The sequence below is a fragment of the Pristis pectinata genome, chromosome 4 (assembly GCF_009764475.1).
Source record: "Pristis pectinata isolate sPriPec2 chromosome 4, sPriPec2.1.pri, whole genome shotgun sequence".
NCBI lineage: Eukaryota > Metazoa > Chordata > Chondrichthyes > Rhinopristiformes > Pristidae > Pristis > Pristis pectinata.
In genome coordinates this window covers 68,745,209-68,761,736 of record NC_067408.1, presented here as the reverse complement: position 1 = coordinate 68,761,736, position 16,528 = coordinate 68,745,209, and the positions used below count along the sequence as shown (strand labels likewise).

General features: G+C 40.7%; 1 protein-coding gene across 2 annotated transcripts in view; it reads right to left on the bottom strand.

Annotated features, from left to right (window-relative positions):
• LOC127569448 (ribosomal protein S6 kinase alpha-3) overlaps positions 1-16,528 on the bottom strand; it is a 78,321-nt gene that overhangs the window by 13,186 nt on the left and 48,607 nt on the right. For both annotated transcript variants that reach the window (XM_052014096.1, XM_052014098.1), the window contains 5 exons: positions 16,222-16,343; positions 15,210-15,332; positions 13,547-13,636; positions 13,054-13,212; positions 840-1,001 (listed from right to left, as the gene is read on the bottom strand). In XM_052014096.1, the coding sequence (XP_051870056.1) occupies positions 840-1,001; positions 13,054-13,212; positions 13,547-13,636; positions 15,210-15,332; positions 16,222-16,343 (656 nt within the window). The remainder of the gene's footprint in view (positions 1-839; positions 1,002-13,053; positions 13,213-13,546; positions 13,637-15,209; positions 15,333-16,221; positions 16,344-16,528) is intronic.

Here is a 16,528-nt window from a genome sequence, read left to right as displayed (position 1 = left end):
TAAGGAACAACACATTTCTGAACATGTCACTAAACTTCAAAGTAATCTCTTGAAATTGAGATGAAACCTAGAGCAATGCTACATTCTGTCACCCTTAGAATCTGGACTTGAATTATCTTTTTTTGAAATAGGCACTTTGGTAAAGGCTGGTCTACATCAATTTACAAGCTACATAAGCCATGGGATCATAAACTACCTCATTCAGGCAACCACGTAAGTGATTAGTCCAAGAAGCACTAGTCCCAATGATGCAATTGGGATGCTATTCTGAGGGAGGGGTTAAGGTAGACAGATGGAACAGGATAGACAATGATTTACACTGCAGCTAGCTGTGGTGAGATACTTGGAATTGCTTGATGCTGCCACTTGTTGAATGTTCCAATCCCTATTTATTCCCCTGTCCTTGATGAACATAAAACTTCACTGGAAAAAGAAAGAAAATTTAGGATTTAGAGGAAACAGCTGTTGAACAAACAGTTTGCAAGTTGCTTCTGACATCTTACTCAGCCTCCCGAACTTTATTGTATCACCTCTAACCACAAAGGATTAAAGTCTTAACCATAGCCACATCTGGCCTATTGCCTGGGATGATGTGCCCCCTTATCCTGTATGGAAAGTAGCTGCTGATCACAGGAAATATCCACAAACACAGCTGAAACTGGTAGCCAGCATGATGGAAAAGTGGAAAGATTAACATTGATCCTACGATCTCCCGCACAGAAAGTTTTTCAGACACGCTGTACTACCCTGGAAAACCATGATGAGCATCAAACATTTTATTGTTTCAAGGGAAAGTTTTTGTAATGCTTCAATAAAAGACAAATAAATAATTGCCTTACTTCAGGAGCAACAAAATTTGCTGTATAACATGGAGTCATGAGAAGGCCATTGTCAGCACGTAACTGCTTGGCAAACCCAAAGTCACATATGCGAATTGATTCTGGATTGCCGGACTCATCCACGTACAAGATGTTGCTCGGTTTCAAATCTCTGTGCACCACCTATATGGATTAAAATAGATTAATGCACCAGATAACTTTATTGCTTTATCAATCCATTCTCAAATAATTTATGGGTTATGCTGGTACATTACTGAAGTATATTAAAACTGCTTGAATGTACAGCAAGCTTCAAGTGCACAGATGGTCTCCTGAAATTGATACACACACTTTGGAATGCGTACGTAGGTTCACTGGCTATCTCTTTTGGAAAAATTAATGACACAGTGCCTCTTAATTACAGGAAAAAAACCAACACATCTATCCAAGTTAAACTAATTGACACTATTATTTTAGAGCGATAAGTATGATTAAAGGAGAGAAAGTAAATAAGGGGAAAAAAGTATCAAATATATTTTCCATAATTATGAGTTCATTATGTTTTTTTATTTTGGTATTAATTTGCAAATGATTAAGTTATCAACATTTTGCCAGCAGATTTCTGCTGATAGAGCTTCAAGCCATCCTAGTCCAATAAAATGGAAGTTTATTTCTCAATGGCAGTCAAGTGAAATTAGTTTGGACAGTGTCAATCAAACTTATGGGAGGACAGATGGTGAGTCAGAATAACAAAATTGTCCTTTAGCAAATATCAGCAGGCACACTAATATCATTCAGCAAATATCAGCAGGCACACAAAGCATCATTCAGTAAATATAACCAGACACATGAAGTATCAAGGATACAAACTATGGAAAAAACAAGCATTGCTTCCAAGTGTGAAATTTTATGGGAAAAAATGGAATAAATATTACCTATTCATGCTGTGCTTGATCTCATTTATTTTAAATTCACACACATATATTGTGTTATCTATGGGTCTACAAGTCTATTTGTTGGTGGGCAATACGAGTCAGAGCGGTCTCAAATGGAGGGTTCATAATGTAAAGGACTAGGTTACTATTGGTGAATGTCCCTTTCGGACATAGCACAGTGTGTGGGGAGGGAAGGGGGGGGGGGGGGGGTGGTGGGGAAGAGAGGGAGAGAGACCAGCCTGCTAGTCTCTATCGATGGATGAAAAACAATAACTGTGTCTGTCACTATAATCCACATATGGATTTTTGGAGTAATCCAGTGGAGTCCACTTTGTCATTAGCCTGTAGAAGGAAACAGGTATTTGTGTGGACGGCCACGTCTCAGATGCCTTTCAGGGTGGCAGATACTTCGGAACAAAGCAGTGGAGTCCACTTTGTCGTTAACCTGCAATGGGAAACAGGTATTTGTGTGGACGGCCACGATTCAAATGCTTTTCGGGGTGGCAAATACTTTGGAACAAAGCGGTGGAGTAGTCACTGCTGAGTAGACACTGAGGTGTCATATGGGTTCCATCGTGGAACATTTGGATTTCGTAATTACTCTCTATTTTCTCTCTACGTTTTGTCTTCAGTCAACGGTGGTTTTGCAGAAGCCTTTGCTCACATTTCACCTTCCGGCTTGCTGAACTGAACTTTGAGAACCATTCCTGGACTTGGAGTTTGGGAATTTGCCACACACACACTTCGAATTAGTTTTTGGGGTTAATGTTTAAGATCTAACATTTTTACTTCTAACATTGTTACTTTAAAATAGTTTTTAACACTTTTCCATGACTCGGTGTGTTTCTTTTGTTGCTGGTTCGTAACAATAAACAATGTAAAGGTAGGAATTGGTTAGAGGGAATTTTATGTGGGGAAGGAGGAGACACTGCTTCATGCCTCCAAAGCTTATTTTGTAAAAATTGTCCAATGTTTAAGATGTTGGTTGCTTTTATAGATAATTTTCCATCAAATTTATTTTGACTGTTAGCTTTTTGCAAGGCTATGTACCAGTTGGTGTTTTAAGAAAGAGACTAAGTAAAATATAAATAACAATTAAGTTGTGGGACTTCGTGGACAGTGAAACTGCAGTACTTATCTCAGTTTTGAGAAACTGATTCAGAGACTGAACTGGAGTGCAAGTTAGAGACAATCTGGCGGAACAAGGAGTGTTTGGATATTTGCTCTTGGCTTTGATCTTGTCTTGCAAAGAGGTACACAAAATAACTTTGATGAAAATAATCTTAAAAATAGCCAACATCTGAAACTCCATCATAATCAAAAGTTTTAAAGTCTTAGCTCCCTTCCTAACTCAGGATTTTGAATCTCAGTCACGCAAGATCTTTCTATTCAGAGTTGCACGGTTTTTCCTTTTTCAGTGGCAGAATAGAACAAAAGCTTAACCTGAATTATCCTTGTGATGTCACCAATGAGTGTGTTTATACTAAAATTTAAAAGTTAATCAGAGACCATTTAACCAGTCAAATTAAAACTGGGGATGTGGCACCAGTTCTTGGTTCCTAGTTTGCATCCAGATTCTTAATTTATTTTTCAATAGAAAATGTGGTCTCAAATTGCTCATTGCATCCCAAGTTCTCCATGCAACAGAATTCTCTCTTGGTGGCGATTTCCATAACAGTTTAAGGTTTTGATATTAGAACACTGAGGTTTTGTTTGGAAGATTGTGGATTGTTTACCTAACTCTAGCAGAATGCGTGATATAAACATCTTTTTATATTCTCATACTTAATCGAATTGAACAAATAATTTCTTATGGCCTTAATACTGCACTGCATACTTCAATCTGTTCTTGAATTGACAAGTTTGGTATTCTTTAGAGCCACCTTCAAAATCAGGTCCAATCTTGTTTACAATTATAAGAATGTGTCTCTTGATAATATTGCTGGAGATCAATAATGCTACCAAATGCTTCCTTTGCAATGGAGAATATTGTTCCATGGTAAGCCCTGGACTAAGGACATTAGAAATTGCTCCCTTTGGCAACAAAACTTTAGATAAATTCATTGCTAAACAATGACTAAGTCATATTTTCTCATTACTTCCACTTATTGCAATGAACAAAAGCGTGTTAAATTTGTAAACACAGTAGAAATGCTTTCATTGACTTTCTATCTGGAGTTAGGGAATTGAATTTTCATTTGCATACTGTCAGAAAATGAGATTAAAACAGATTTTTGTTTCCCCCATCTAAATTGATTAAATTTAGAGCTTTTCTTCCAACCTTAAACCACCCCCATTTCCAGCACTTTACTGATATTACCTATGTAGTGCCGTTTCCCCAGAGCTACTCCACAAGATTTTTTTTATGACTCATGAAGAAGCAAACATGAAAGAAAAACAAGCAAGTAATACAACCAACTTCTGTCATGGAACTTGAAAAGTATGAGGCTTTTTCCAAAACAAAGTTAAGATTTGGCTTTAACAAAACTTGAACTCCAATATATGAATCTAATTTGCCATGGATTGTCCAGCCAACGTAGAAACTAGTAACCTCTCCTATGCAATTTTTTTTTACTGGCACACCAGGTAACAATTATTTCACCAATTTACGATTAAGGTAAGCTGTACATTGAACTTAGTTTTCCCATTTGTATGGGCTATAAGAATGTAACCCAGCTGGCACAAACAACTGGTTCTTGCTGCTAATTCATTCTTCAGTTCCCCTGTTAAATGGGCAAATTACACACCACAAATACTTTTTAAGTACAGCCGCACAATATCTTTCACTCAACATCAAACTCGTAAGAGAGTTCTGAGCTCACAGAAAGCACTGATATCCATTTGCCCTATTCTTGGAATTGCATTCCAAGGATTTTCTGCCTGGAGTGCCCACACTGCATTTTCAAGCCCACCACATTCAAACTGATCAAGTCGTCGTGGCGATCCCTTGAGGTCGAGGATGATGGTCTTCGTTCCATCGATCTATTTATGGGCTCTCAAGTGGCTTATGAGTCCAATCTTGGCTCTGAAAGTTCTTCCACATTCAGGACAGGTAGTTCCAGATGGCAGATCGGGCTTTGGTTGTTGCTGCCTCTCTTTCCATTTTCTTCTCTTTTCCTCTAATTCTGCACGTCTGTTGGCTTCAAAGGTTGCTGTTCCTTCTCGGATGATGGCTTACCAGAGTTTCCTGTCCTTGGCATTGGTTTCCCAGTTGTTGATGTCGATGTTACATTTCTTCATGTTGGCTTTTAAGATGTCTTTGAATCTCTTCTGTTGTCCGCATCTTTTATGTTTGCCTACTTTAAGCTGGGAGTAAAAGATTTGTTTCAGCAGACGTTCGTCTTTCATCCGAGCAACATGACCGCTCCATCTTAGTTGGTTCTTGATAACATAGGCTTCAATGCTTGTTGTTTTTGCTTCATTTAGCACACTGACGTTGGTTCTTCTAACTTCCCAGCTGATATTTAAGATATTTTGAAGACAGCGTTGATGGAACTTTTCAAGTGCCTTCAGATATCGTCGGTATGTTGTCCAAGTTTCTGATGCATACAGGAGTGTTGGGATCACCACTGCTTTATACACTAACATTTCAGTGTCTGTTCAGATGTCACGTTCATGAAAGATTCTTGTTCAGAGACGTCCAAAAGTTGTTCCAGCGCATTTAAGGCGATGTTGGATCTTGTCATTAAGGTCAACATTGGAGGAGAGGTAACTTCCAAGATATGGAAAGTGATCCACATTTTCCAGGGTTGTTTCGCCAAGTTGCATTGATGGTTCTATCCGATTTGTCTCAGTTGGTGATGGTTGGTAGATAATCTGAGTCTTCTTGGAATTGATGGCAAGTCCAAGTTTCGTGTACGCACGGTTGAAGGCAGTCAGAATCTGTTGTATGTGGTTTTCTGAGAGAGCTGCAACACAGTTGTCGTCTATGTATTGGAATTTGACGAGGAAACTCGTGGATGTCTTGTTTTTGGACTTGAGACGGGCAAGATTGAAAAGTTTGCCATCTGTTCTGTAGACAATTTCGATTCCTGGGGGTAGATCGTCCTTGATGATGTGAATGATTGTTGCAATGAAGATGGTGAACAAAGTTGGGGCAATCACGCATCCCTGTTTTACTCCTGATTTGACTTGAAAAGGCTCACAGTTACTGTGGCTAACCATGACTGTGGCAAGCATGCCATCGTGTAGGAGTCTCAGGATTCGAATGTACTTTTCAGGGCATCCATAGGTGGATAGGACATCCCATAGGAGTTCCCTTGATACCGAGTCAAAGGCTTTGGTGAGGTTGATGAATGCCATGCACAAAGGTTGAAGTTGTTCACGACATTTTTCTTGTAGTTGTCGCATTGTGAAGATCATGTCGATTGCTCCACGTGATGGTCCAAAACCGGCTTGTGTCTCTGGAAGGATCTTCTCGGCTAAAGGCTTGAGCCGGTTGTTCATGATGCGGGTGAGGATCTTTCCTGCTGTTGCTAACAGGGAAATTCCACGATAGTTTCCGCATTCTGATCGATCACCTTTCCTTTTGTAGATGGTAATGATTGCTGAGTCTCTAAAGTCTGCTGGCACATCTTCATTTATCCAGATCTTGATGAGAAGTTGATGCAGCTGGTAATGAAGCAGGTTACCTCCAATTTTGTAGACCTCGGCTGGTATTCCATTGAGTCCAGCAGCCTTGTTGTTCTTCAAGGTTTTGATAGCTTCCTTGACTTCAGGAAATCCAACAACTAGCAGATGCCAACGACACTCGAGGCTTTTTTAATGCAATTAAAGCTATTTTTGGCTCATCCACTCACGGTCAAGCTCCTATCAAAAGCAAAGATGGTTCAATCATCCTGAAGAGCAATGCTGACATCAATTCTAGATGGAGGGAGCACTTTGAAGACCTTCTAAATCAAACCATCTCATTTGACAGGAATATGATAAACAACATTCCAAAACTGATCAAGTACTCATCTATACTAATGCCACTGACCATAGTCATAAAAGTTGCTTAGCGCATCACATCTATGCAACCTTTTTGCCCATCCACACTAATTACATTTGTCTGCATTAAGTCTGTATCCTTCTATCTTGCCTAATCATATGCCTGTCTCGATACCTCGGAAGTGTAGTGATTGTATCTGATACCACTGCTTACTTCTGCAGCACAGTCCAGTTATCAACCACAGTGCAAAAAACTTTCCCCTCAGATCCTTTTTAAAACTCCTTCCTTCCACCCTAAACCTAAGCCCTCATTTTTTATACCTCTACCGTGGGAAAAAGGTTTTTCTTTCACTCTACTCATGTCTCTGATCCTCTGACAGTTTTATACATCTCTATCAGGTCACCACCACCACCCGCCCCCTCCCCCCCCACTGTGCCTCTCACTCCACACTATCCGATCTCTCCCCATAATTCAAGTACTCCAATCCAGACAACATCCTGATGAATCTCCTCTGCACTTTCTCCAGCACACTCACATCCTTCCTATAGTATGGCAACCAGAACTGCACACAATGCTCCCAACTGCAGTCTAACTGTTGATTTGTAGTTACAACATAATGTCTCAAATTTATATTCTATGCCTGCAAGCTTTATTTTCCAGGAGTCGGGACTTGGAGCAAGAGTGGAAGAGTTTAAGAGAGGCAAGTCTCATTGATTGGCTAATTAGTTAATTAACAGCAGCCAATAAAAAGGCGGATAGGTCAGGCAGAGCGGACAGTGTAAGAGTGGGGAGCTGAGGCTTTAGCGAGGAGCAGGTAAGAACAGGTACAGTTTTATTTTCCTGTTCATCCTTAGCACTTGACTCAGTGTGGGCAGGATGGCGGCTAGGGCAGTGGAACGTTCCCCCTGCAAGATGTGGGAAGTCAAGGAAACTCATGGTCTCCCTGATGACTACATCTACGGGAAGTGCACTCAACTGCAGCTCCTGACAAACTGGGTCAAGGAACTGGAGGTGGAGTTGGATATAAGATATTTATTTATTAGTCACATGTACATCAAAACACACAGTGAAATGCATCTTTTTGCATTACTGAGAATGTGCTGGGGCAGCCCACAAGTGTCGCCACTCTTCCGGCGCCAACATTGCATTGCATGCCCACAGCTCCTAACCTGTACGTCTTTGGAACGTGGGAGGAAACCAGAGCACCTGGAGGAAACCCACATAGACACGGGGAGAACGCACAAACTCCTTACAGACAGTGGCGGGAATTGAACCCGGGTTGCTGGCGCTGTAATAGCGTTACACTAACCACCACACTACCGTGCTGCCCTTACTCAGGATCATCTGGGATGCTGGGAGCATCATAGATGAGACTTACTGAGGTGGTCACACCTAAGATGCAGGCTTCAGATAGATGGGTGGCCACCAGGAAAAGTAAGGGGAGTAGGCAGGCAGTGCAGGATTCCCCTGTGGCCATTCCCCTCACTAACAGGTATACCTCTTTGGATACTTTTGGGATGGGGGGGGGGGGGGGAATTGGGTGGGGATGGAGGTGGGGTTAGAATGAGCTTTCAGGGGTTAGCATCAGCAATCAGGTCTATGAGGCTCAGAGGGAAAGAGTACAGTCAGACAGGGCAATAGTGATAGGAGACTCAACAGTGAGGGGCACAGACACGCGATTCTGTGGCTACAGATGAGACAAGGATGGTGTGCTGCCTCCTGAGTACCAGGGCCAAAGATGTCTCTGAGCAGGTGCAGAATATTCTCAAGGGGGGAGGACAAACAGCAGAGGTCATTGTGCATGTTGGTACAAACAACATGGGTAGAACAAGGGATGAGGTCCTGCAGAATGAGTACAGGGAGTTAGGTAAGAAGTTAAGAAGCAGGACCTTGAGGGTAGTGATTTCCTGATTATTCCCAGTGCCACATGCTAGACAGGTCAGAAATAAAAGGATAGGCCAGATGAATGAGTGGCTGAGGAGCTGCTGCAGGGGGCAGGAATTCAGGTTCTTGGATCATTGGGATCTCTTCTGGGGCAGAGGTGACCTGTACAAGAAGGAGGGGCCAATATCCTTGCAGGGCAATTTACTAGTACTACACAGGAGGGTTTAAACAAGATTGGGGGGTGGGGGTGGGGGTGGGGGTGGGGGTGGGACTCTGAGCAGGAGCAAGTTACGAGATAAAGCAGTAGCCAGCGAGAGCAAGTTTAGTAATCAGGATAGGCAGGGGAACAGTAAAAGGGAGGGAAAAGAATACGCATTTAAACTCCATTTATTTCAATACACAAGGATTAACAGGTAAAGCAGATGAACTCAGAGTGTGGATTGGCTCTGGGGAATGGGATGTTATAGCCATACAGAAACATGATTGAGAGAAGGGCAGGACCGGCAGCTCAATATTCCAGGGTACAGATGCTACAGGTGTGACAGAGGTACAGGTAAGCGAGGAGTGGGTGTTGCCTTTTTGATAAGGAAGGATGTAATAGCAGTGCTTAGAGATGATATTCCTGGGGAATGTGAGGTCATATGGGTGGAATTTAGAAACAAGAAGGGGAGGGTCACTCTGGTGGGGCTGTATTATAGAGCCCCAATAGTCAGTGGGAACTTGAGGAGCAGGTGTGTAGAGAAATTACTCATGAAAATAATAGTTGTATTAGTGGGAGATTTTAACTTTTCTGGTATTGACTGCCTGGATGGGGTGGAATTTGTGAAATGTGTCCTGGGAAGTTTCCTGAGTATACAGGGCCCTACTCAGGAGGGTGCAGTACTGGACCTGCTCTTAGGGAACGAAGTAGGGAAAGTAACTGAAGTGGCAGTCAGGGAGAACTTTGGCTCTAGTGACCATGATTCTACTGGTTTTAGGTTAGTGATAGCAAAGGATAGTACAGGTCCAGAGGTTAGGATCCTAAACCGGAGCAGGGCTAAGTTTGAGGGAATTGGGAAAGATCTAGCAGAGGTCAATTGGGTGAGCCTGTTTGAAGGGAAAGGAACAAATGGTAAGTGGAAGGCTTTTTAAGAGTATGACATCAGGAGTCCAGGGTGGCGAGTATATGGAAATGAGCTGCCAGAGGAAGTGGTTGAGGCAGGTACAATAGTATCATTTAAGAAGCACTTGGATGGGCACGTGGAGGGACGGGTACTATGGATGGGTACGTGTATGTAGACGGATATGGGCTGAATGCAGGAAATGGGGATTAGTTGGGTGGGCACTGTGGTCGGCATGGACTGGTTGGGCCGCAGGGCCTGTATCCATGCTGTATTGCTCTATGACTCTATGCCCTGACCTATGAAGGCAAGCATGCCATATGCTTTCTTCACCACCCTATCTACTTATTTTGCCACTTTTCAGGAAAATGTGGACTTGAACCTGAGTCTCCCTGTTCAACATTCCTTAGTGCCCTGCCATTTACTGTATACTTCCTACTCTTATATGACTTCTCAAGAACTTGGTCTGCCTCCATCCACTCAGGCAGATTCCAACCACCCTCTGGATAAAAAAAAATTCTTCCTCAGATTCCCTCTAAACCACTTGCTCTAATCCTACTATGCCCTCTGGTTATAGTCACCTCTGCTATAGGGAATCATTTTTTACCATCTACTCTATGCCCTTCAATTTTGTTTACCTTCATAAATTCCATCCGCCTATCTTACCACTCGATCAACATCATTTTGTAGCCTACGACTATTCTCATTATCAACACCACTGCTAATTTTTGTGTCATCTGCAAATTTACTAAACATACCTTCTACATTCTTATCCAAACTGTCTTTGTTTATAATAGGCTTGAATCATAGAAACGTACAGCACAGAAACAGGTCCTTATGGCCAACCTTGTCCGTTATGCCTATTTGCACTAATCCCATTTGCACACATTAGGCCTGTATCTCTCTACTCCGTTCTTACCATGTACCTGTCCAAAAGCCTCTTAAACCTTGTAGTAATATGCTATCACAACCTCGTCTAGTGGAAAAACCTGTCACCCAGATCACCTTTACATTTCTCCCCTCTCATCTTAACCCTGACCCTTCTAGTTTTTGACTCTCCTATCTATCCCATCTATGCCCCTCAGTTTTGTAAACGTTTGAGGCCTTCTGCTTTTCAGTGAGAATTAACTCAACCTATCCAATCGCTCCTGATAACTTTAGCCCTCCATTCCAGGCAACATTCTGGTGAATTTCTTCTGCACTCTCTATTGCTACCACATCCTTTCTGTAATGGCGACAACCAGAACTATACACCACACTCTAACCAATGTTTTTGACCACTGCAATGTGACGTCCCAACTCTCATACACAATGCCTCGACTTATGAAGGCAAACCTACTAAATACCTTTCTCATTACCCAATTTACCTGTGTCGCCACTTGCAGGGAGCTATTGACATAGCCCAAAAGGTACATCAATGCTTCTAAGGTCTGTGCCATTTACTCTTTATATCCTACCAGAATTTGACCTCCCAAATGCATTCCCTTACTTGCCTGGATTAAATTCCATCTGTCACAGCTCCACCCAACTTTCAAGCCAATCTATGCCTTGTTGTATCTTTAAATTTTGAATAGTATAGTCACTAGAAAGGACTTAAAGCAAAGCAGATTGTATGGACTGGATCATTTATTTAATTCAATATTGATATCATGAAATCAACATTGAATTAAATAAATTATCCAATCCATAGCATTGTTTTATTGTTCGTCTGATTTTAAAAAAAAGTGCGAACCTAGAAGACAATTATTTGCAACTTTTCATTAATTTAAGTTTAAATCTTAATACTGGAGAAAACTTTCAAAAGTAAAATCTCAGACAAAGTTAAATGTGATTTCCTAATTTTCTCAAAGTTTTAGGTTCAGTTGTGCTTGGTTCCAGAACATCAGGAAAACTGTTTCAAGACTGACCCTACCGAGCCCGTCCTGGCTGTCAGTTAAATCTTTTCATTTGTATGAGAAGGGCAGCGCTTTTGTGGCAGCACTAGTACCTTTAAATTATTCATGTAAACAAGTAGAAGTCTTGCAGTGCAGCACTGGCTTAAGTTGGCAATGACAATTTCTGACTTGTCTATGCTGCTGATTTCTTGTGCTACTGCTGCTGTGCCAATTCTGGTTTTATGCTCCATATAACATCTTGATGCAAGATGGTTTCTCCAATCAGGAATACATGATTTGTATGCACCCAGAGTTGGTAGAAAAGCAGGCCAAGGTGACTGGGTCTCCAGCAAAGCAGCGGGGGAAGAGCAGCTCAGTTCTGAGTCATTTACTCCAGTCCCATGGAAAGCACGAGCAAGAGAGATGGTGGACTGAGACCAGGGGGAGGGTGGAGAGGAGAGGGGACAAGGCAGAGTGGAACACTGGTGCAGGAAGCTGATCAAGACGAGGAGGCGAAGGGGACAGGAAGAATTCCCTTCACACTCCCCCACCCACTGTGCAAAGGTCAGGTGGAGGACCGAGGGTCAGCATGGTTGAGTGAGAAACAAGGGTAAGTGTTGGGCAAAGCTAGTTAGTGGGATGGGGGCCAGGGGCACAGGAGACACAAGGTCAAGTGGGGGGGGGGGGGGCTACAGTTACAGTAAATTAATCCTTCATTAATGGTGTCAAATAGGAAACAATTCTAATTTACACCAGTGCTTACATACATATATGGTGCTCTTGGCTTCAGTCTGCAGATTGGTTTCTATTAAAATGGACATTACTGGCTAAAAAAAATTGAAGTAGTGAAATACTACTACTCTTGTTTACACAATGACCACCAACTACACTTCACTGGAAACCTGTGGTCTGAAATTTATCTGCACCTTTAGCAGAGGTGGCTTTAACTGCAAAGGCACAATGAAGAGGCAGTCAAATCATCTCCACTAAGAGCAAGCAGCTCACTCAAGGATCTGGGCCTCTGATGGTGTGAGAAGATTGGCAGATCATGGTGGCAAGTAGACAGCATGCATCAGTCTACAGCAATTGTTAGGACCACTTGTTTACCACTTGTCTTTTATTGTTTTAAACCAAGTAATCTCTTATTGCCAACTTCTCATTCACCTGATTCTTCCATTGATATTTCAGTGGATTCACATCAACACAACCTTTAGAAATATTCTAAAGAAATATTAATATCCATCTCCAGCCAGCACTATTAATCTCCTTAAATGACTGGAAATCATGCAGCTAGGCATGTGATCTCTGGCTTGATGAATAAAATCTATATACGGTCAACTATTTAAGTTTAGATGGTTTAACAACAAATTTGCCTTGAAATATAGAGAATCTAAAATTTAAGAGTCTACCAACAATACAATTACAGCATTAGCAGGTTTGAAAGAATTACTATTTTCCCTTTGGCTGCAGTGCATGTAGTAATCAAAATAATATTGGAAATATTGTATTTACCCCCTGGGCATGTAGATAATCCATAGTCTTCGTTATGGTATACAACACAGCATTAGCTTCACGTTCTGAGAAAAACTTTTGCCTGAGAATCTTGTCCAGCAGTTCTCCTCCTTTCATTAATTCTGTCACTAGATACACAAATTTTCCATCATGATAAACCTGTAGAAATGACAGTAATATATATAGCATTACAATCAATTTTGAGTAATTGATCACTCAGTACTACTGCTGCATGCATTATTTCACCATTCAGTGGGAAGCCTAGACTATAATATATAATATTATAATTAGAAGAATGAGAGGGGACTTCATTGAAACTTAATGGATGTGAAGGATGTTTCCTCTTAGAGAATTTAGAACTAGGGGTCAATATTTCAAAGTAAGGGGTCCTCCATTTTCGACAGACGAGATGATTTTTTTCCTGTTTAAATGACATGCAACCCACAAGTTTGAGGGTGCAATGTGGCTGAAGTTAATGAAAAATTGCACTTACATCTTTCAAGGTAATGATATTGGGATGTTGCCCATAGCGTAGTAGAATGTCAATCTCTTCAGAAGGATCTCTTTTGCTTCTATCAATTATCTACAAAACACAGTGATTAAATTGTGCAGTACAACATTAGTACAGACAACCCTTAAATTATCACAGAACATCAAATGGCCTTATACGATCATACCAACATTGTCTTGTGTAAATAATACACAATGTTCAAGGCTCTTGATGAATTAGACCTTTGAGTTATACCAGGAACTAAAAAATGTATCCATTTTTTAGGTTGAAAAAGGGACCAATTTAGAAATCTCCCCCCATGATATTTGATAGTATTTAACACCACCAAGTTCTTCTCAATGTTCTATAATGGGAAGATACATGTAGAGGTGGTCACCACTGACCAGAAACTTTAACTGGACCACTGTAGGTATAACAAGCAAGAGGCTAAGTATTCTCCGCAGTTGACTCCATAGCCGAATCAAAACCTTTATACCATCTGCAAAGCACAAGTACAGCATGTGATGTAATCTAGCACTTGGCTGGATAAATACAACTCCAACAGAAGTAGCTTAACACCATTTAGTACATTCACCTCTTCCACTGTCACTGCACTTTCACTGCTGAACACAACACCTAGAAGCTCGCAACAATTTGCCAGTTTTCAGAACAATACTTTCATAACCTTGAGTAGTAATTACAAGGAAGCAGGCAGCTGTCACTTGGGAATGCACCACATTCCCCTCCAACCTGGAAATGGATCATTGTTTTTCTGTTGGTGGGTGAAAATCCTGTAACTCCCTATCTAGTACAAAAGAAGAACTTTCACAAGACCTGCAATGGCCCATAAAGGAGATTCTCCACTACCTTTCTCAAGGGAAATTAGGGATGGGTATTAAATTTTTACTTCGTCAGAAGTGCCCCAATATCATGAATAAAGAAGCCACCACACTTCAAACATTCTCCCCCAAGTGAGGGAGTTTCTCTTCAGAATCCTTGAAAGATAAACCACTGTTAAGCTTGAATTGTTATTCTACATTACTTAACACATCCAAAAAGCAAATCCCTGCACAATACAATTAAGAAAATGGTCTGTATGAACGGGATGCAAGACAAGATTTTCACTGTACTTCAGTACAAATGACAATAATAAACCAGTTTCAAAATGGTTTGAGGGAAGGTAAATGGAAAGGGAGTGGTGTTGGGGTGGGGGAGAAAAAACAGATTTAGAACTTTAGAGGGCAAATAGTTCTCATCACTACAATATCTAAAAGAACATGAACCCTAACAAATGAAAGTAGCAGATCACATTCACATTGAGCCAGTCATGGATTACTCATCAACTGGCAGCATTGGTACAGTGACTAGTAGTTCGACATCAACTTTCATAAAGCTTAACGAAATAGCTATCCCTACCACTAGCTGAACACCCACTCTCACTAGAAAGATATTTCACCTCTGACCCAAACTTGAAACTGTTACTCATACCATTGTCATTTTTGACTTTAGTGCTTACCTAGTTGAAATTGGATACCATCTGTCTCTACAAGCTTCCACTTATCCAAAACACTGCAGAAAAATGGCAGTTAAGAAAAAGATACCGAAAGCATTGTTTATTTCCAAGTGTTTGTACTACAAAACTGGAAAAAGAAAAATAGGTGCTTACCTTAACAGCATAATCCATATTAGTAGATCGGTTCACACATCGTTTGCAGATTGAGTAGGAACCCACACCGATGTCCTCTTTCAAGTCATAATTGTCAGCAAACTGAATACTGGTTCTGTGCAACTGTAGAAGGAATAAGAATGTGAAGTGAGTCTAACCCGTATTGTTTTCTTCATTGTGAAGTTTACGGATTTTAAAATATTTTGATGCAGGAGCCTTGAGGTCCTTGAAAACTATTAATTTATTAAAATCAATTAAAAATACAACACGATCATGTTTAACTTCTTTACCCTCCTGTCATCTTCTACATACTGTTTCATTCACTCTAGCCTTTTGTAAATGTTTTACATTTATCAGCTCCTTTCACTTGTTGTTACTAGCTATCTGTACTCATTTAATATGTAAAAAAAAACATACAAGATAAATAAAGATTGTTGGAACATTAAGACATGGGATTGCACTAGACCAGAGAACATAATAAGATATAGCTGACTGTATCTTAATTCCATCTGCCTTGACATGTAAATCTTAAAAGCTTACTACAAAAAAATCAGCTTTGAAATTTGTTTGATTTAGCCTGAGTCGCAATTTTATTTTTGCTTTTTGATAATGGAATGGGGGTGGGTGCTGAAAAGGAGGGGAGTGTAGTATCTATGACTTTCAAATTTCTGAATCAAACTTATGAATCTAACCAATTCATTGGTCTGGTTTCGCCTTTGTCATTGCCAGTATTCTGCACATAACCATGAATAGTCAAGGGGTTTTCCCCACTGTATTTGCACCTTGATTTAGGGAAACCAATGTCATATACAACATCATTTTATTTCTTTTAATGTGGTTCCCAAAGAACTTGATATGGAGCTGCAATCATGATTGAACTAAGATGTATCACCCAATTTCTTCACATGAATGCAAAATGAAACAAATGCTTTTGACAAGTAAAAGGATATTTTCTTTGAATTAATTATTCTTGCAAGCTTCAAACATAATTTGTAATTTTCGCTTTCATTACCTGTATAACTGGATGTGTAGCTGTTTGCATGGGCTGGGGTTCTTCCTCTGAGGTATTAGCCACAAAACTGAATCCACGAAAGAGTTGATGAGCATTGGCACTAGGTGGAATACCAGGGGAATCTAAAGAGCATTATATCTGTCAATGGGCTTTACGTAGACCATATTCCCGTGCTTCTAAAAATACATTTAAATGATATACATCACATAACGGAGCTATTTATAACCACTCTCCAATTGAGGGAGTCAGTCATTTACGTCTGGTTGATTTTGCTCTCATATCACAAGCAAAGAAACTATAGAACAAG